Source organism: Hypomesus nipponensis, chromosome 23 (genome assembly GCF_054491055.1).
Source record: "Hypomesus nipponensis isolate SF chromosome 23, ASM5449105v1, whole genome shotgun sequence".
Taxonomy (NCBI): Eukaryota; Metazoa; Chordata; class Actinopteri; order Osmeriformes; family Osmeridae; genus Hypomesus; species Hypomesus nipponensis.
In genome coordinates, this window is record NC_140383.1 from 7,559,929 (window position 1) to 7,578,919 (window position 18,991).

At 50.8% G+C, this 18,991-nt stretch overlaps 1 protein-coding gene across 1 annotated transcript in view; it reads left to right on the top strand.

Moving 5' to 3' along the window:
• The window catches only part of klf7b (Kruppel like factor 7b), a 43,429-nt gene that overhangs the window by 19,303 nt on the left and 5,135 nt on the right, over nt 1-18,991 (top strand). Inside the window, exons 2-3 of the mRNA XM_084689741.1 lie at nt 12,594-13,251; nt 16,967-17,090. Coding sequence (XP_084545867.1) covers nt 12,594-13,251; nt 16,967-17,090 — 782 coding nt within the window. The remainder of the gene's footprint in view (nt 1-12,593; nt 13,252-16,966; nt 17,091-18,991) is intronic.

Genomic DNA, 18,991 nt, shown 5'->3' on the forward strand with positions numbered 1-18,991 from the left:
TCTCGCTCTCTCTCTGTCTCTCTCTCTTACTCTATCTCTCTCTCTCTCTCTGTCTCTCTCTCTCTTACTCTATCTCTCTCTCTCTCTCTCTCTCTCTCTCGCTCTCTCTCTGTCTCTCTCTCTTACTCTATCTCTCTCTCTCTCGCTCTCTCTCTGTCTCTCTCTCTCTTACTCTATCTCTCTCTCTCTCGCTCTCTCTCTGTCTCTCTCACACGCACTCGGAGACTCTCGGTCTCACATTCTCGCTCTGTCTTCTAGATGATCCTTTGTTTTGAGAATTTCCATTTCCAGAGTTTCCATTCTCCCCCTTCCCAAACAACCTGCCCACATTTATTTCCCTGCTGCCACTGTTCTTCTGTACTCCAGTCTTCCAGTCAGCTCAATCAGTGGATTATTTCAGTGCACGGTGAGAGAGGGAGAGGGAAAGAGATGGAGAGAGACCAATTGACATTGGAGAGAGAGAGAGAAAGAGGGAGAAAAGGAGAAGGGGCGAGACGGAGAGGGAGGCAAAGAAACAGAGAGAGGGAAAAGGAAGAGAGAGAGAGAGAGAGAGAGAGAGAGAGAGAGAGAGAGAGAGAGAGAGAGAGAGAGAGAGAGAGAGAGAGAGAGAGACACAAAGAAAGAAGGTAGTTCAGACAGTGTTTGGAGAGCCTGTGGATATAGAAAGCTTTGGTGGGTTCTGAGTGTTTTTGCTGTTTAGTCAATGAAAGGTGGCTGCTTTCCTCCCTGCTCCATTATGTGGAGAGCTCTCTGGTGCCCTTATCTGCCCGCCAAGCGGATGCACCTCCTAAACATTATTACAGAGAAAAAGAGATTTACCATCAGCGGCGTCAGACGGTTGAGGAAAAGAGTGACTCAAGCGCTGTTGTTTTGTCGAGCCGGTGAATGCTATGTTGACCATCTCAATCCCTGCCCTCTATGGGAAAACTGAGTCGGCACAAAGGTTTTGCAGTCAATGGTTTATTTCGGAGTGATGCTAACCCTTCTCTTTCACCCACTACTCTCATGTACCCCTCTGTCTGGTATGAATGTGACCTGCCAAAGTCAAGTGTGAACGTGTGTTAGAGTGTGTTTGTGTGTGTGTGTGTGTTTTAGAGTGTGTGTGTGTGTGTGTGTGACACTGCAGCAGTGTGTGCAGATAGTGGTGGGACAGGATCAAGAGGGTATTGTGTGTGTGACATGTTCCTGCTGATGAAGCGTCTGAGTGGGGTTAACACAGGCCCTCTGTGACCCAATGTGACCCTGTCCCCTCCTCTCTGCCCTGACCCCTGACCCCTGGCATGGGGCTCACCCCCCCCCCCCCTCCCCCACCACCACCTGGAGAAATGACTGTTTGGGTGTATGTAGAAATAGCTGTCACTCTGCCCACATCAACACATCCGAAGGCTGACTGACACACACACTGATGCACACCCATACACCCCCCCCCCTTCTTAAATGAGTGTATTCATTAGCTGCAGCTGCACACTGTCAGAGGTAGAAGTCACTCTGTGTGTTGCTGCACAGATGGAGGGGGTCACACACACTGTCCTTCAGTGTCACCATTCAGACTCACACCCACCCACTGACACACACATATATACGCACACACACATATACACACACACAGTGTTTCACAGATTGGCATCATCTATGACACATCAGTCTTACACAGTTAACTGTAGCTGACACAAACAGGCAGTTAGCATTCAAATAACCCCGCTATATTTTATTCAATGAACAGTTGCTCACTAAATAGGAATGTGGACGGTCAGTTGGCCAAAGTATTATGGCTCGTACTTGTTGCTGAAACCAAATAAGGTACCTGAAAAACCCTGCTCACTCTGACTCACCTCTCCCACTGGGTGTCTGTTAGCCTGCCTGCCAGGTAACCCTGGAGTCAGTCATGGTTGTCCGGCCAATGCCTCGGCCAACCCTTTGAAGTGCTGTGCTGGCCCCACCTAATTATGACACAATGAGAGCCTCTGGGCTTTTCATTAGTGCTGTGCCGGGCGACCCCCTCCCTCCCACACACACCCCCACCCATCGTTGCACTCTGTGTGACTTGGTGATCACACTGCAGCCTCAGGAGTGTGTGTGTGTGTGTGTGAGGGGGGTAAGGGGGTGAGTGGGGGTTGATAGATAGAAGACTGGGTCCTCACATGTTCATCCAGACCATTAATATCGGAGACATAGATGTATAGCATAGCTAATAACCCCGGCTGATATCCTCCGGCTCTATGATGCATGAACAGCCGAGCTAACACAAAGCTCTGGTGGACATGGCTAATTAGCTACTGCGGCTATTAGCTATGTTGGGGTTTGGCCAAATATACCTTGAATTTGCTGGAGTGGGCGGCCCCTCTGTGTGCCGTGAGCCTGCCGATGTGATGAAAGCAGAGCGTGTCGCTGCTCCACTGGCGTGAGACCTCTGAGGAGGAGGAGGGAGGGTGGAGTTCACTGATTGGTACTCTCCAGGATAGGAACTTTTGTAGCACAGAGCCTAAGATGAGAAGGCAGCTTCAGAGACGCCGCAAGAGTGGGCCTGTCTGCCTGTCTGCTAGACTGCCTGCCTATCTGCCTGCATGCCTGCAAACCGACAAGCCTGCCTGCTTGTCGGTCTGCCTGTCTGCCTGCCTGCCTGCCATCGCTCTTTCCTAACACGAAGGAATGCCACTGCCTCTTCTCCATTTTGTTGCATAATGCTCTCCTTCAGTGCCTGACCAGAGGGTTATCATTAGGCCTGCGTTCAGCAGGGGAATGTGGATACATGAGCCGCCGTACGAGAGTTTGGTATGTTCGTGCCGGGAGTGAGCGTGGACAGGTTTCACAGCTGGCGCTAAGATGGAGATACTGTACTAGTTAAGTTAGTTATCAAGCCCTGAGTGAGTCTGTCTTGTTCTTCTCCAGCTCTTGGGGTGGTGCGATGGCTCGAAGCATGTGTTCACAATGCATAAAGTCTAATAATCTTTCCCTCCATGGGGCGGAATTATGGAGATGATTATCTGTTAGTAATTAACGTCTGCACAATGGCACGGACTAGGACTGTGCCTCCTTACAGCTGCCTTGTACCCTTCTCCTGTTAAAGTCAGGGAATGAAGAATGACTTTTACAGTGGTTTTTACAGCCTCACTCTGTCCGGTTATATTCGCCAGTATTTTGGGGTTTGTTGCTGGTTTTATTTGCTGCAGTTAGTTGCCACTGCTTTGACATCAACATTACGGTTGAGGATGATGATTTTCCTGCCGACTCACACACACACACGCACACACACACGCACACACACTCCCTTTGGCCTCATAAGTGCAGATGTCATAATAAAGCTGTCTCAGATAGTTTGTGAACCTGAACGTAGCCCCAATGCTCTGCCAGAGAAATGTCACCAGGTATCATGTCATACACAGCAAAGATCACCTCCTACAGTTTCACCTCCTACAGTTTAGGCATTCAAGAAGAAATGATGTAACCATTTCCCCCCCATGCAAACTTCCACACCTGTTTTATTTCTTAGCCAAAGGCAGCCATTTTGACTCTGAAGCAGAACCCCCAGTTTCCTCCTAACGAGGCCTGTTTCAAGAGACTGGAAAGTGCTGTGTCTCCCTCTGACAGAACATCCTCTTTTACACAGAGAGACACAAAGCTACCAACGTGTGTCAGTTGTTTCTCTTTAAAAAAAATCCCATTCGGCCGTCTCCTAGCAAGCTGCCATGGTAACGCCTGTGCGTGTCTGTTTCCTTCATCTGTGTGAGCGTCCGTCTGTTTCATCCTCCCTCCCTGAGGAATATCTCTGCAGCCTGCCTGCCTGCCCACACACACACACACACACACCGGAGAGAAGCCAGGAAGAAGAGAGAAGAAACAGAGCACGCTGGCTCGGAGGAGGAGAGCAGGCCTGGTGGCCGTGTGCATGTGAGACACAGGCAGAACAGGGATGGACAGAACAGGGATGGACAGAACAGGGAGGAGAGGCAAAGAAGCGGATGGGAAACAGGCTGGGGGACTGAAACAGGACGGTGTTTCCCTCGCGATGGTGATCGACAGCGCAGGGAGAAATGAGACTGAGTCAATATTGAAACACGCTAGTGAATATGTAGAGTCCTCCCTTATCTCCAATACAGAGCTGAGCCTAACTAGCTTTTATAGGACTACTTAGCAAGATTACATTAGGGCTGTGTTTATTGGGTACTTGCATAGCCAATTTATGTGTGAGAGAAACTAAATAAGGAATGGAGCGAGCGTGTGTGTGTGTGATTATAGAGGTGTCTGTTGTGTCGCACCCACTGAGACAAATGGAAACAAATGAAACAAATGGGGGCCAGGCTTGACTGTGTGTGTGTGTGTGTGTGTGTGTGTGTGTGAGTGTGTGTGTGTGAGTGTGTTTGTGTGTGCGTGTTTGAAGAAGACTGAAGTTACGTGCAAGCTCTAATACGTCACATGTTCCTTGGATGACTGACAGATAAACATCAGGAGCAGTACAATGAGACAGATGATTGCAGAACGGTACATTCTCTCCCCACACCATCATAGCAGACTCGACTGGTCTCTCTGCGCAGTCACAGGCATTCTTGACGTTCCTCCAGCACTGTGATTACCCAAATCGCTCCAAACTTCTGACACAGTCTGACACCCAGCCTCTGAAACACTTGCCGTGCAGACCGGACCAGTAACAGAGAGGTTACGGAGACCAAGCGATCTTGTTTGGAACTTCCAGACTTGTTTGGAACCTCTCAGGCTTTAGCCTGGAAGGCTAACACCGTATGGAGCAAAACCAGACCCAGGCTCCCCCCTCCACACACACACACACACATACACACACACACACGGTGAGCCTAGGCCAGCTAGCCGGATAGACTCCAGAGGGATGGAGCTGGAGGGCTGTGCTGTGTGGGCTGGGAATCTAATAGTGATGTATGGATCCAGGCCCCCTTGTCCAAACCTGGCAATACTGAGCCCTCTGAGGCTCCGAGCCTGCAGTGAGGAGGGCCTGCAGGGCTTGTTTGCCAGCGTGCTCCCCCATAATTCATGGAGCACTGTAGCTAGCTGGCTAATAGGGCCATGTCCTCGGTGAGCTATCGCTCTTCCTTATTTCTCCTGTGGCCCCTGCGAGCTTCTCAGGGGGCCAGGGCCATTTGACTTTTCTTCTGGCTGCAGGGCATGGAACACACACACGCAGGCAATAACACACATATAGTACACGGCCCTCCCACCTCACACACACACACACTGTAAAACACATGTACACACAGGCAATAGTGTACCTTTAAGACCCCATCATGCTAAATGACGTATGCACGCACACACACACAATGCACAGCCCCACAGTGAATCAAAACCACACGCTAAGAGGACACGCATTGAACATCACAGGCATGCGGATTCCGAGCACGCTCACACGGTTCCACCGACGGCCTCTGTACTGTATCCCCCTTACACCTGAGCTTGCGTCAGGTGGGATATTTTTAGGCAAGGCCAAATGAGGCAGTAAATCCAGGTTTTTACAGTCGTAGGTGTTTCTCTCCCCCGGTAACAAGAACAATATCTCTCCCTCTGGCTTTCTTATTGGTTAGCGGGACATGCCTTTCCCTCTGTTCTTCCTCCTGTTTGTCCGATAGGGGTGACCATGGTGGTGTGACTGCCTGACGAAGAAAAACCCAGACAGAACCCCAGACAGAAAGCATCCTGATGAGAGTCAGTGTGCTGGTTTTCACATTCTAACTGAGGCAAAACGGAGTCTGCCTGATTTCCGATTCTCTCCATCTTCCTCTTAATCTGGATGTACTATGCCTTTCAATAAAACCCTTAATGTAAGTGCTAGTGCTCTTTGCCCCAATGGCCTCTCTAAGAGATGGTTCAACTTATATATGCTCCCATCAGGAATAATATACGTATGGCAAGTCAATGATATTCAAAAAGTCAAGTGTTCATTATTAAACAGTGCGCATACTCAGAACTTTAGTGGCTTTCCAACGATGGAGTGAATCTGTATATGAAACAGGCACTGCACTCTGATCATAACAGTCAAGAATACCCCATCGTTGTGCAATGAACCGTTCAGCACTGCTCATATGAAACAATAGGGTGATTTACCTTCATTCTAATATTTTTCCTTTTAATGGCCTTCCATTACTGTTGCTAGTCAGACAGTGGGTAGCACACTGTACATTAGGACTTGGTAGTGGTCCCGCTCTCAGAATCTGCAGTGTCTGTCAGAGGTTGGGGAATCTTGCTGCGTGCAGCAACCATCCCTATAGAAATGGATTGTGGACAGCAAGCACATCATTTTTACAACGTCGACAAATGCCGCATGTTGGAGGACGAGCTGCCTGAGTAGACAAATAACCCGGCGGGAGCGAGGGAGGGAGAGCGAGGGAAGGAAGGAAGGAAGGAGACACCCCCGTTCCAAGCCCTTGTCATCGGTGGCTTGCCTACGCGCGTGCCAGTGGCCAGAGGCCAAGAGAAACAGGATTAAATTATCCCCCAAATTGAAAGGGCATATCTGCCTTGTCTCTGCTAACAGATGTTTGCATTTCTCTTCTGCATGTGTGTCTACGCTATTCATTTATTTTATGACCTCGTGTTTATTAGCCAGGGCCAGGGGTGCACTAGAGCGGGGGGAATGGGAGGGGGGGGGGGTGTCAGGGGGTTGGGCGGGTTGGTGGGGTGGGGTGTACTGGGGTGCTAATTGCTTTGCTGTGAGAGAATGTGTCAGGGACGTGTGCTTTGTGAGAGGGCGGGCTAAGGAGAGGGTGGCAGAGGGGGTGAGAGAGGGGAGAGGAAGAGGGAGGGAGGGAGGGAGGGAGGGAGGGAGGGAGGGAGGGAGGGAGGGAGGGAGGGAGGGAGGGAGGGAGGGAGGGAGGGAGGGAGGGAGGGAGGGAGGGAGGGAGGGAGGGAGGGAGGGAGGGAGGGAGGGAGGGAGGGAGGGGTGTGTAAGGGACAGCCGCTAGCACAGGGGGGAGACAGGGGAGGGGCTTGACACAGGTGCAGAGATGGGGGGATGGACGGATGAGAGAAGGAAGGAGGGAGGGAGGGCAATTACACAGCGGGAGTGTCTGAGTGGTGGCCCTCCATCATAGACTGTTGATTAAAATTTCATTGGGTGAGACTGGGGGTGGAGTTGTGGGGGTGGGGGTAAATGGTGGCAGAGGAGGGGATGTTCTCCGGGACAAAAACAAGGCAATAACAGCCTGAGCCTTCTTGTGACGGGCTAGTATTTATTAAGACGTTATATATGTTCGCTATTTACCCATGTACATGAGTAATGTGCGGAGGTTACTTCTGTATGGCCCCAGAAACAGCGTGTGGAGGTAGAATGGGACAGCTAGGAGACAGTGACACGGTCAGAGGATGACTGGACGCTCAGATGTGCTTCTCTTGTTCTCACTGCTCTGAACAGACAGCTCTTCTTTTTGCTCTTTGGGGGAGATTAAATTTCTGAAAGAACAAGACATTCGATTGGCAGACCTTGGTCTTGTCTTGAGAGAGAGAGAGAGAGAGAGAGAGAGAGAGAGAGAGAGAGAGAAGGAGCGAGAGAGAAGGAGCGAGAGTGAGGAGACAGGGGGAGTGGATGAACGTTGTTTTCAGATCAAAGAGAATCACCCGGAGTCGAGCAGCCCTATACAGAGCGGACGTATGTTGGCTTCTCACAAGGGTAGTCGGCGCAACAGCCATTAACCTCTAGTATTGAGCTGATCTCCCTCCTTTTGTTGGGTCTGTTTGTTGTCAGAAATCAGCCTCTGATGGTCTGCAGTTCACTGCTTTTTACGACGGCTTTTCAATTAAGGCAGGCAGAGCACCCACACACACACGGCCGTGTGCTCCCGCACTGAAGGCTCGTATTTACTGCCTCCCTCAGTAACTGTATCCTCTAAATGTCAGCAACCCTGCGGCTTAGATAAGGGGGGGATGGGTGGATGCTCTGTGTGTGTGCGTGTGTGTGTGTGTACGTGTGTGTACATGTGTGTGTGTTCCATGTTCGATGCGCGCAGCGTGCATAAGGTGCTGGGTTGCCGTGTGACTCTAAGCTTGTGCTTCGGCTGTCAACTCTTCTTTGGCCTTTGTGATTGGGGACCCTCCCCTCCCCCCTACAAACACACAGTCCCCTGTTGCCCTCTCATGTGACAGTACCTCCCCCTCCACTGCTCCCCCCTGACCCCCATGTGACATCACCCAGTAAGCTAGGGCAGGCCAGGCCCTGCCAGGCCCCCAAAGCTGGCCCTCAGACCTGGGAGGAAGTGACAGAGACGCTCCCCTAGACATGATCCCCAGCCAGAGAGAGGGAGGGATAGGGAAAGGAAGAATGGAGGAGATTGCAAGCTGGAAAGAGCCTATCCGTGAAATCCTATTGGAGCCGGTGTGGGCTGCAGACGACTGCGATGCTAGCCTGCTGGGATGGTGGTTAAAATGTCATTGGGACAGATAGGATCCACCTCTGACTGAGAGATGGATACGAGACTCTCTCTCTCTCTATTTCCCGCTCACTCGCTCTCTCAGTTTCACTCTTTTTTTCTCCCTCTCTCCCAGGAATATGGAAGGGAGCGAGAGGGAGGGAGACAGAGAGAGAGAGAGAGAGAGAGAGAGAAAGAGAGATAAAGGAAGGGATGGAAGGCGGTAGAGAAATGTAAACTCCTGCTGTTGATGCTACTCAGGCTTGTCACTTCTCCACAACGGCCCCCACCCCGGTAATTGTGCCGTCATTACTGAGCTAATGGTGCAGCAGGTTCCGGAGGCTTCTATAAGCTCTCTCCCTTCAGTCCCCCACCACTACCAAGGCTGCCGCCGGAACGCTAAATGGCGAAGGACTGTGTCCGTGGGGCTGAGCAAACAGGGAAATCATCTCGGAGATGAATCAAGTTCGCCGGCATCCAAATTTTACAGGGTAATGGTTATGATCTTGGACGCGGGCGACGCCGCGCCAGGCAGCATGGGAGGATAATATTCATGGCAGAGTTACAGCACCCAGGCCTGTTGTTACGGGCACCAGAGGGAAGAGGGGGGGGTGGGGGTGGTGGTGGGGGGGGGGTTACGATTCACCCGGCCTCCTCTCTGGCTCACAATACACTGGTGAAGACTGGCTCTGGGGGAGGAGGGGGGGGGGGGGGGTTAAAGTAGAGAAGAAAGGCTGGATGGACTCCACAGACTGGGGGCGCAGATTCCAAAATGGCCCCTCGGTAAGACGAGCCACTAGAGCCCCTGAAGTCCCAAGGAGGACGAGGAGGTGTTCTGCATTGAAATGAAGGGCTCTGGCTCATAGGCCACCAGTCATTATACACTTCTCTGTTATGCACACACAGACGCAAACACACACACACGCACAAATTAGCTGAATAAAGAGTCTCTCTTTGCTGGGTCGTTTGAGTGGCTAATTACTCATCAGTGCATGCTGTGTAGGGAGAGGAGAGAGCGTCGGAGAGATCAGTTTAGCATCAAGAGGTAGAGCTTCAAACGGCATGTGATGAAAGCCAAAGAGCTTTAATTAAAACCTATTTGTACGCGAAAAAAATATTAATCTGAACCCCCCCAAAAAAATGGTAGGGGGGGGGAGGCAAAGAGAAAACACACACGCTCCTACTAGATGTGGGGAGGAGATAATATGAAAGCATTAGTTTAGATAATGTGCTGACTTTATTATCCCGAGCTTGGAGCCAAGGCGGGGAGAGAGGATACTAACCGACTCCGATACTGGCGATAATTTCCCCTTTGTGTGCCGTTGGACTCCAGCTGGATGCACTAATAACAGTTTGCGATGCTACGTCCTCGCTGCTCCTTTGTCTGACAGGGACTCTTAGCGCCGGGGCTACGAACCCCCTCGGATCCACATCCATTATTGATGGCTGCTCAGCAGCCACCAAATACACTCCACGCCAAGCTGTGTGCCAGGCACCATGGAGGAGGGAGGGGAGGAGGGCTTAAGGAAGAAGAGGAGGGCGTCATGGGGGAAATGTACAAATTGTATCTTTTTTATTTAAATGTAGGCTAGTGGAGCTGACATGACAACCTCATCGGGGAACACAACTGATGCCAGTCTTTTAACCTTCATAGTTTAGTTTTAAAGCAGTAATACAGTCGCATGATCCCTGATATTCTCTGATATATTGTCTGACAGTGCAGCTTTGGATTAGTGTGTGGGAGATCCTGTGTTTAACATGTCACATTGGTGCTGCAAACCCAAACAGAAGGTCATTGACTGTCGACACGATGGCAGTCATTTTTCCTGTTCGCTCCAGTTTGTGAGTTCTGTGTGGTGTCCTCTAACCATCATAGGCAGTGTATGTGTGTGTGTGTGTGTGTGTGTCTGTGTGTGTGACCTTTCTCCGTATGGTATGGGACAGAGCAAGCAGGAGGTGAGTCCCCTCATGCTTAGAGACAGAGTCGTGAGCCAGCAGGCTGCCACACTGTACACACACACACACACACACACACATATACACGCACACATACACACACATATACACACATATACAGACACACTGTATCACTGCAGGCCCTGTGTGTCTTTGTTACCTGATACACATATGAGAAGATGATAAAGGTCACTAATGACATTCTATCCAGTGTATTGTTTAACAGATATGCATGTTCCTCTTCACTTTCTCCTGCAACGCTGGCTCAGGTACTTACCATACTGATATAATAATGTTACTCTCCAGATTTTGGGGCGACAGTTTTGTGCCAATCAATGCGCCTGTAATAGTATCGCCCCTTCCACGGCTCATTAGAGTCCTGCTCACTCTCTCACTCCAAAACACTGTCCTGGACTGGGTTTAGATAGACCTTTAAAAAGCTTCTTTAGATCACAATGGTTATTTGGTTTCAAAGTTCCATTAGTGATGATTGATCCAAATGAGAAAGGGCGTAGGTACAATGGTCTGTCTTTTGTATGCCTGGCTGCATATTATATGACTTACAGCGAATACTGAAAAGGATACAAGTGTTTGCAAATCACAGCAATGAGTTGGACACCAGAGTGGCCAGAATCCTTGCCTTAAGGCAAGAGTCAGCGCTATGCAGGACATTAGTTAGTGTTTGTCTATCTTCACATACTGGGTATCTACACACTCCTGTGTACAGTCTCTACACACACTGCTTATCAGCCAAGTTTGGTTTGAAACCGTCAACCCAGAAGAAAAACACTTTGATTTATACTCATATGCAAATGCGCCTCCCCAGGAAAAAGAAGACATTCTCCTACAAAAGAGAGAGAGAGAGAGAGAGAGGGAGAGGGAGGGAGGGAGGGAGGGAGGGAGGGAGGGAGGGAGGGAGGGAGGGAGGGAGGGAGGGAGGGAGGGAGGGAGGGAGGGAGGGAGGGAGGGAGGGAGGGAGGGAGGGAGGGAGGGAGGGAGGGAGGGAGGGAGGGAGGGAGGGAGGGAGGGAGGGAGGGAGGGAGGGAGGGAGGGAGGGAGGGAGGCCAAGCTTATCGCCATGCAGCAGACGCCACAGCAAATGTGTGGGACTCTGGCATTGTCATATGGACCAGTTAGCCGGCCAGGCCACAGAGTGAGTACAGCACAGCTCAGGCCATGGATGGGTGGTGTCACAGTGCTGAAGTTAGGCTAACAGAGTTATGGCAGCTGTAATTTGCTGTGATGATCTGCTGCCCTGCCCGGGCCCCTCTCCCACCCCTGCTACAGTGCTTTAGCTCTGACATGCCAAACGGAACCGTCTAATATCCCAACTAGCCACTGTGACTGCAGGACAATATTGTAGGACCGTTTCCAAAGAAAGTGCTGAGTGGACGCTTAGTGAGCCATGCACTGCTCCAGGCTGTGATCTCTCTCTCTTTCTCTTCCTCTCTCGCTCTCTCTCTCTCTCATTTGCTCTCTCTTTTTCTCATGGCAGGGCATTTTGTCAGTGTAATGACCCGCCCTGCAGAAAGAAACCCACATAAAGGCCGCGTAGGCTGGTCGCATATCGGCGGACGAGAGTGTTCATAAACATTCTATTTTTCTTGGTTTCACTCCTGGCGTGCAAGTTCAAGTGAGAGGTGAGAGGGAGCGGTGGAAATAGAATAACCTTCAGCTGATTGTTTCCTACACGCCCCTCCAGCCTCTCTCTTTCTTTCTCCGTAATGTATGTCTTTTTCTCTCACCGTCTAATTCTTCTCTTCTTCCTCATACTCACTACCTACCTACCTCTCTCTCTCTCTTACCCTCCATCTGCCTCTATCTCTTGCTCTCCCCGTAATGAAAATTCCACGGCTGGTTGATTTCTCTGGCTGTGTGAAGCGAAGCACAGGGAAACAGGCAGGCCGGCACAGTTCACTTCTCCAGAGAGCTCGGCAGGCACACTCAATCAATCACAGAGTAATCTCTCCTCTCTGAGGACTTGCTGGGGCAGGTGACATGGTCAACAGCGACCGAGAAACAGAATACATAGTATCAAGTCATGTGGAATCCAATTCATGTGCAAATCCGTGGTCTACCCATAGCTCCGCTTAATAGTATGCATCAAGCTGGGGCTACGGATGCATGTTTGGGAGTTGTCCCTGTCATGTCATACTTATTCATGTGAATCGAAGAGACGTGTGCGGCTATAGTCGCTGTGAGTGACTGATCATAGTTGTGTTCCGTGTGTCTGCTGTGGTTATCCTGACCCGTGTCTGTGTCCGTCTCTTCCAGACATGTCTGGAGCTGGAACGGTACCTGCAGACAGAACCCAAACGTCTGTCCGAGTTGTTCGACGAGGAGCTCGACTGCCTCCTCACCCCGGCCTTCATGCACGGCACGGCTGGCGACAGCGACGAAGACCTGATGGATCCCCTCCTGCCCGGCCTGTCCGACCAGCCCAGCCCCCCGCCCCTCCTCGTCTCCCTCCCCAAGGTGCCCAGAGTCCTCCAGGCCCCCCACCCCAACACCAGCAAGACCCCGGAGGCCGGGACCCAGGCGAAAGACGCCACAGCCACCAGTGGAGTCAACGCCGCCCAGCTGAGCGCCGCCGTCACCTCCCTCACGCCGCCCTCCTCGCCGGAGCTGGGCCGTCACCTGGTCAAGCCCATGCAGACGCTGACCGCCACGGCCGACGGCACGCTCACGCTCAAACTGGTTCCCAAGAAGGTGGGACTGGGGGCCGCCAAGCTGGTGGCCACACGCTCTCTGCCGTCCCCGCCCAGCCGGGGCGGGGCGCTGAGCGACAGCGAGCAGGGAGGGGGAGGCTCTCTGGGGCTGGGGGGTGACGTCCCGGAAAACAAGAAGAGGGTGCACCGCTGCCAGTTCAACGGCTGCAGGAAGGTTTACACCAAGAGCTCCCACTTGAAGGCACATCAGAGGACCCACACGGGTGAGACCGACTACACAACACCAAACACACACCAGCAACACTACAGACTACACAACACCAAACACACACCAGCAACACTACAGACTGCACAACACCAAACACACACCAGCAACACTACAGACTACACAACACCAAACACACACCAGCAACACTACAGACCACACTACCCAGGTCAATCACTGACACAACACTACAGTATTTCTCAGTGTTCCAAATTCTGTCTAACATGAAAGTGAAATGCAATCCGACATCGTCTTGTTGTTCTCATAGAAACATTGAGAACATATTTGACTACCTAAGGGCCTGTTACAGCCTGTACTGTCAGTAGAACAGTCCCTCGTCTTCCTCAGCCAGTCTCTAATAGCAGCCAGGCTCTAATTGAGAGCAGCACAGTCACCACCCAGTCTTTGGACGGACACTGCTCCAGGATTACCACATGACTGATAGGCTGACAAGGCTAAATGACTTCGCTCTGCTAATTCAGACATTTCTGTGCCGGTAGTAGCTCATAACCACTTCTGCACTCTCGTTGAACTTCAGACAGAGAGCATCCCTGACTAGGCTAATGCAGCCTTGGGAAATGCAGTGTAGCTTTAGCCTAAGTGTTAGCCTAGCTAATCTAGAGCAGCAACCCAAGGTAACATGTCGTCGGGTATTAGCATGGCTAATGTGGATCCCAAGGCCCGCTGTTGACTCGGCAGGTTTCATCAGCTCTGAAGTGGGCTAGCGATGCTAATCACCAGCAAGCTGATGCAAGGCGCTCAGTCCCCCCCACTCCGCCCACCAAAACAGGAGGAGAGAGCAGGGAAAACAACACCCTGAAGACACTGCGGCTGAGTGTGTGTATGTGTGTGTGTGTGTGCGTGTGTGTGTGTGTGTTTGCCCAAACGATATGTTCATTACAAGAGCAGTACAGTGATGTAATTAGCTTAATCCTCTTTTTTGGTTATTATGTCCATAAATCACTGACACAGAAAGAGATTAAGATTAGTGGAGGGCTAGAGGGAGGCAGAAAGGAGAGAGGAGAGGTCTGTGTGGAGATGGAGTGCTCCATTAGTCTCGTCAATAACAGTATCACAGCTGATAGAAAACCTCCATTCGTTTTTTGGTGGTCCTCGTGGCCGTTTATGTCTATGTGTGTTTTCCTATTCACAAAGAAAGTCAATAAGAATTGTTGAGATATTTCCTTCATCGTGGCTTTAGGGTACAATTCAATATTCATGTCTCTTAACTATTCAAATGCAGAAGCTTAGTGTCAGGTCAGCCAGTCAATGCTCCTCTCTGCAACTGAGATGGGGCAGCTTGCCGAGGATTGGCTGTGGGCTGCTTTGATTGTGACGGTCTCCCAGCAGAAGCTGTGCCTGCAGCGAGCTCAGAGATCATAATAACTCTGCCCCGTCTCCAGCTGACTGAGGAGATGTAATTAACTGCAGTCGCGGCACCTGTGATGCTGCTGGGAGTATGGTGAGGTGGGCGAGGGCTGGAGGGGGGATTGGGGGGGGGGAGGGTTGGTTGGTTGGTTGAAGAGGACCGGTTGCTAGGAGACCATTGCAAAAACAGAAGAGAGGCAGAAAATGGCTGATTTTATTTATATTTTTTGGGGGGGAGGGTTCTTGGAGCACTCAGACTGTCCAACTACCCACCAACACCCAACCTCCCCCAAATCTACCCCCCATCCCTAAATCCTCCTTCCACCCTAACCTGTGCTGCCTCGGTTTTGGGTTGCCAGGCAACTGAATCACACTCATCCAGCGCTAGCAATAATTGGCTGGTGGCACAGGGTGTCCACGGCTGCTAGATTCAGCTGGCTACACCTCTCTCTCTCTCTCTCTCTCCGCCCCTATTCTCTCTCAATCTCTTTTACCCGGTTGCTAGGCTACTCCATCATGCATCCTCGCCTCGTCGAGTTATAATTGGCTGGCGTTTTGGTTGCCGTGGCATTGGTGGTTCCAAGCTGGCCCCTGCCTCCCCCTCCTTCTGTCAAAAAATTGAAGGGTGTTTGTTTGTTTGTGTGTGTGTGTTTGTGTGTGTGTGTGTTGGTGGGTGTGTGTGTGTGTGTTTGTGTGTGTGTTGGTGGGTGGGTGAGTGAGTGAGTGTGTATGGCGGATGCATGTTGAGAGCAGAGGAAAAGAGGGATGGCCAATTACAGATAGGGAAAGAGGAGGTGCGAAATGTTTCTCTGTCTGGCACCTGCTTCTCTCCTCTCCTCTTTATCCCTCTCCTCTCCTGTTATCTCCTGTTCTCTCCTCTCCTCAGTGAAGGTGTGCGAGGGGGCGATATAGAATAAGACAGTCCTCTTCCGAAGCCTATCACTGAGGGTAGAGGGACAGTAACCTGAAACAGTATACACAGCATGTCCTGTATCTGTGGTGGGCAGTATATCCTGTATCTACAATGGACAGTATGTCCTGTATTGGTGATAGACAGGATTTCCTGTATCACTGGAATCAGGTCATGAACTGAGGTAATGTTGAGGTCAATTGTCATCCTGCAAATGTAAGAAAAGACAGGAGGAGAGATGGAAGGAGGAGAAAGGAAAAGTTCAATGATAGCATTCAGCCTCACGTTTTCCGCATTGTCTCTTCTCTCCTTATTTCTTCTCTTCTGATCCCTTTTCCCCTCCGTCTTCGAACGTTCTGCCGTGTCATCCTTTACTTCCTATTGCATCATCAAATGCTCAGCAGATCATAGGCCTTCCTCGCGTTACATAAGCCAGAATCCCCCCGTCTACGCCTGAGAGGGGGAGGCCCACGCCGCCCCTGCACATCCCTCCTCGACGCTCCTTCATCTGTCTCTCGAGCCGCACGACAGCGAGCGTGTCACGTGGCGTACGGTCGCCTGTGATTTGGAACGTTACCGCCGCTTCCGATTGAGCCGCTTAGATTTCACTTTAATGGCACTTTAGTCTAGTTAGGAAGATTGGTGGACACGGTGATCAGGGGAGACGGTGGCAGCTGGCCCACTGGAAGCGCAGTATTACTCCCCATTAGGCGCCATTAAGACCCCAATTATCGTTACCACCCCAGGATCTGTATCAACTGTCGCCGTCATAACATACCCGAAACCTCCTGCAATCCCCCCCTTCCCCGATCTGTGCCCGTCCCATTTGAGACAGTCTGCTTCCCCTTGAGGGGATCTTCAGGCCCGGGACCCCCCTGCCCCCCCCCCCCCCCTGCACCCCTCCCCCTCATGACACCCCCCCCCCTTCCCGCCGGAAGGGCTTTTATCAAGGAGATAAAACTACAGCCTGTGAACAATAGAAATCTCCTCTCCCATCTGCTTAACAGGGGAGCGCTTCATTTGAATTACAGATCCATCCTCAGGGGCATGGAGGGAAGGGGAGGTGGGGGGAGAGGGAGGGAGGGGAAGTTTCATTTTCTGCGTGATTCGGGGGGATTATGAATTAACGTGCCTTGTCTGAAAGACTTCATTTAGAGCTCCCGGGCAGGCTCATTTTCCTGATTGGTTTATTGAAAACTCTGTCGTATCTACCTAGCCTTATAGGTGTGTCAGCCAGCAAACACAGGTAAATGAATCTGTCATATTAACCAATCTTTGTCTGGGTTTATTAACAGGAATATTACACAGATGGACCTCTCTCACGCCGTGCGGCTCCTCTCAAAAAGGTTTCATGTTGATAATGTTTCTGACAGACCTCTCTCTCTTTCTCCCTGTCTCTTTGTCTCTCTCTCGCTCTCTCTCTCTCTCTCTCTAGGTGAGAAGCCCTACAAGTGTTCCTGGGAGGGTTGTGAGTGGCGTTTCGCCCGGAGTGACGAACTGACAAGGCACTACCGCAAACACACTGGGGCAAAGCCCTTTAAGTGTAACCACTGCGACAGGTAAGACCCATGCTGACATACAACAACACATTGACGCAAACGCACACAAAAACATATACAGTAAGAACACACACACACATTCCTTATCGTTACACACTTAGCAGATGAGGTTTGGATGAGGTTATATTTATTAATATGAACCAAGCTTGTCCCTGTTCCCCTTTCCATCATCATGTGTTTCTCCCTCCTTCGTCCTTGTCACCCTTTCCTAACCTCCTCCATCCTTGTCATCCCTCTCTCCCTTCTCCGTCCTCCCTAATTTTCGTTCTTCCATACGTCCTCCCTCCTCCTCAAGCTCTTCGCTACACGGCTTGGTCCCGTGATTTCCATTACCCAGACTCTGTGAATAGACCAACCTTACACTCAAAGCTTGTCCAAACCTGGGTGCTGACATACACTGAAAGTAGAAAATAGAAAGTTGAAAATGGTGTGTGTGCTTAAAAATGTACGAAACAAAAGCATTGGGAGCTTTAGAGAGAGAGAGAGAGAGAGAGAGAGAGAGAGAGAGAGGAGAGAGAGAGGGAGAGAGAGAGAGAGAGAGAGAGAGAGAGAGAGAGAGAGAGAGAGAGAGAGAGAGAGAGAGAGAGAGAGAGAGAGAGAGAGAGAGAGAGAGAGAGAGAGAGAGAGAGAGAGGGAGGGAGGGAGGAGAGAGAGAGAGAGAGAGAGAGAGAGAGAGAGAGAGAGAGAGAGAGAGAGAGAGAGAGAGAGAGAGAGAGAGAGAGAGAGAGGAGGGAGGGAGAGAGAGAGAGAGAGAGAGAGAGAGAGAGAGAGAGAGAGAGAGAGAGAGAGAGAGAGAGAGAGAGAGAGAGAGAGAGAGAGAGAGAGAGAGAGAGAGAGAGAGGCTACCATACACACGTAAGGTTGGGGATATATCATTAAAGTTGCTCTGGCACACACACACCCACACACACTCTCATCCATTATGAAGCAAAGTGTGACACTCATCAGACCTCTCTGTCCCCTGGAGACTCAAAGATTCAAAGAGCAGCCCTTTGTCTGAATCTAATAGCAGTGTGGGTGTGTGTGTGTGTGTGTGTGCGTACGGTGGACTTAAATTTGCATTAGAGAGAGGAATTGACTGATAGGCTGTCATGTGACAATAGCAGGAAGCTGTCATCAACCTCACACACACGGCGCCGCACTCAATTACACACCGGCATCAAGACACACACACTGAGCACACTCTGGGTGGAACCCTAATTACCAAGCGCTTGTTTCTCTCTCCAGAAGGGGACAGCTTTGAAACACGCGTCCTTTATCCACTCCAATGACACGGAGCCTGCATATCCACAGCTTGACCAGGTCCAGCCTTAGCTACTGTATCAGTGGAGCAGAGAGCCGGGCTGGCCCTCTCACCCAGACAAAGACCAGGGGGAGTGCATAATCTAATCCTTGTTCCAGCACTCATTACCAAATGTATTCTGGCTATTGGCGAACAAAGGGTCCGTTAGGGGCTGGCATACTGTTTTGGTTAATTGACTAAGCCCAGATGCCAGGTCCACTTTACCAGTGCCTGGAGTCTTGGATGTGTGTGTGCGTGTGTGCGTGTGTGTGTGTGTGTGTGTGTTTGAAAGTGTCTCCTTCATCCCGCCCCTGAGGGAACCTTAATTGGACCCTTTCGGTTCCTTCTCGTTTGGATTTAAACTTAAAGCCCTCCAGAACACTGCTGGAGTCTTCTAATCCCACCAGAGCACTGGGTGTTGTAGTGCATGTTCTGGCACAGGCACACACGCACAGAGAAACACTCTTTAACACAATTAAAGACATACACATAAATAGACACAAGAAAACACATTCCCGTAGATATACATCAGGAACACGACCAATCACAGATACAGTATCAAACACACAGCTACCAACACTCACACACACACACACACACACACACATTCTGGCAGGGG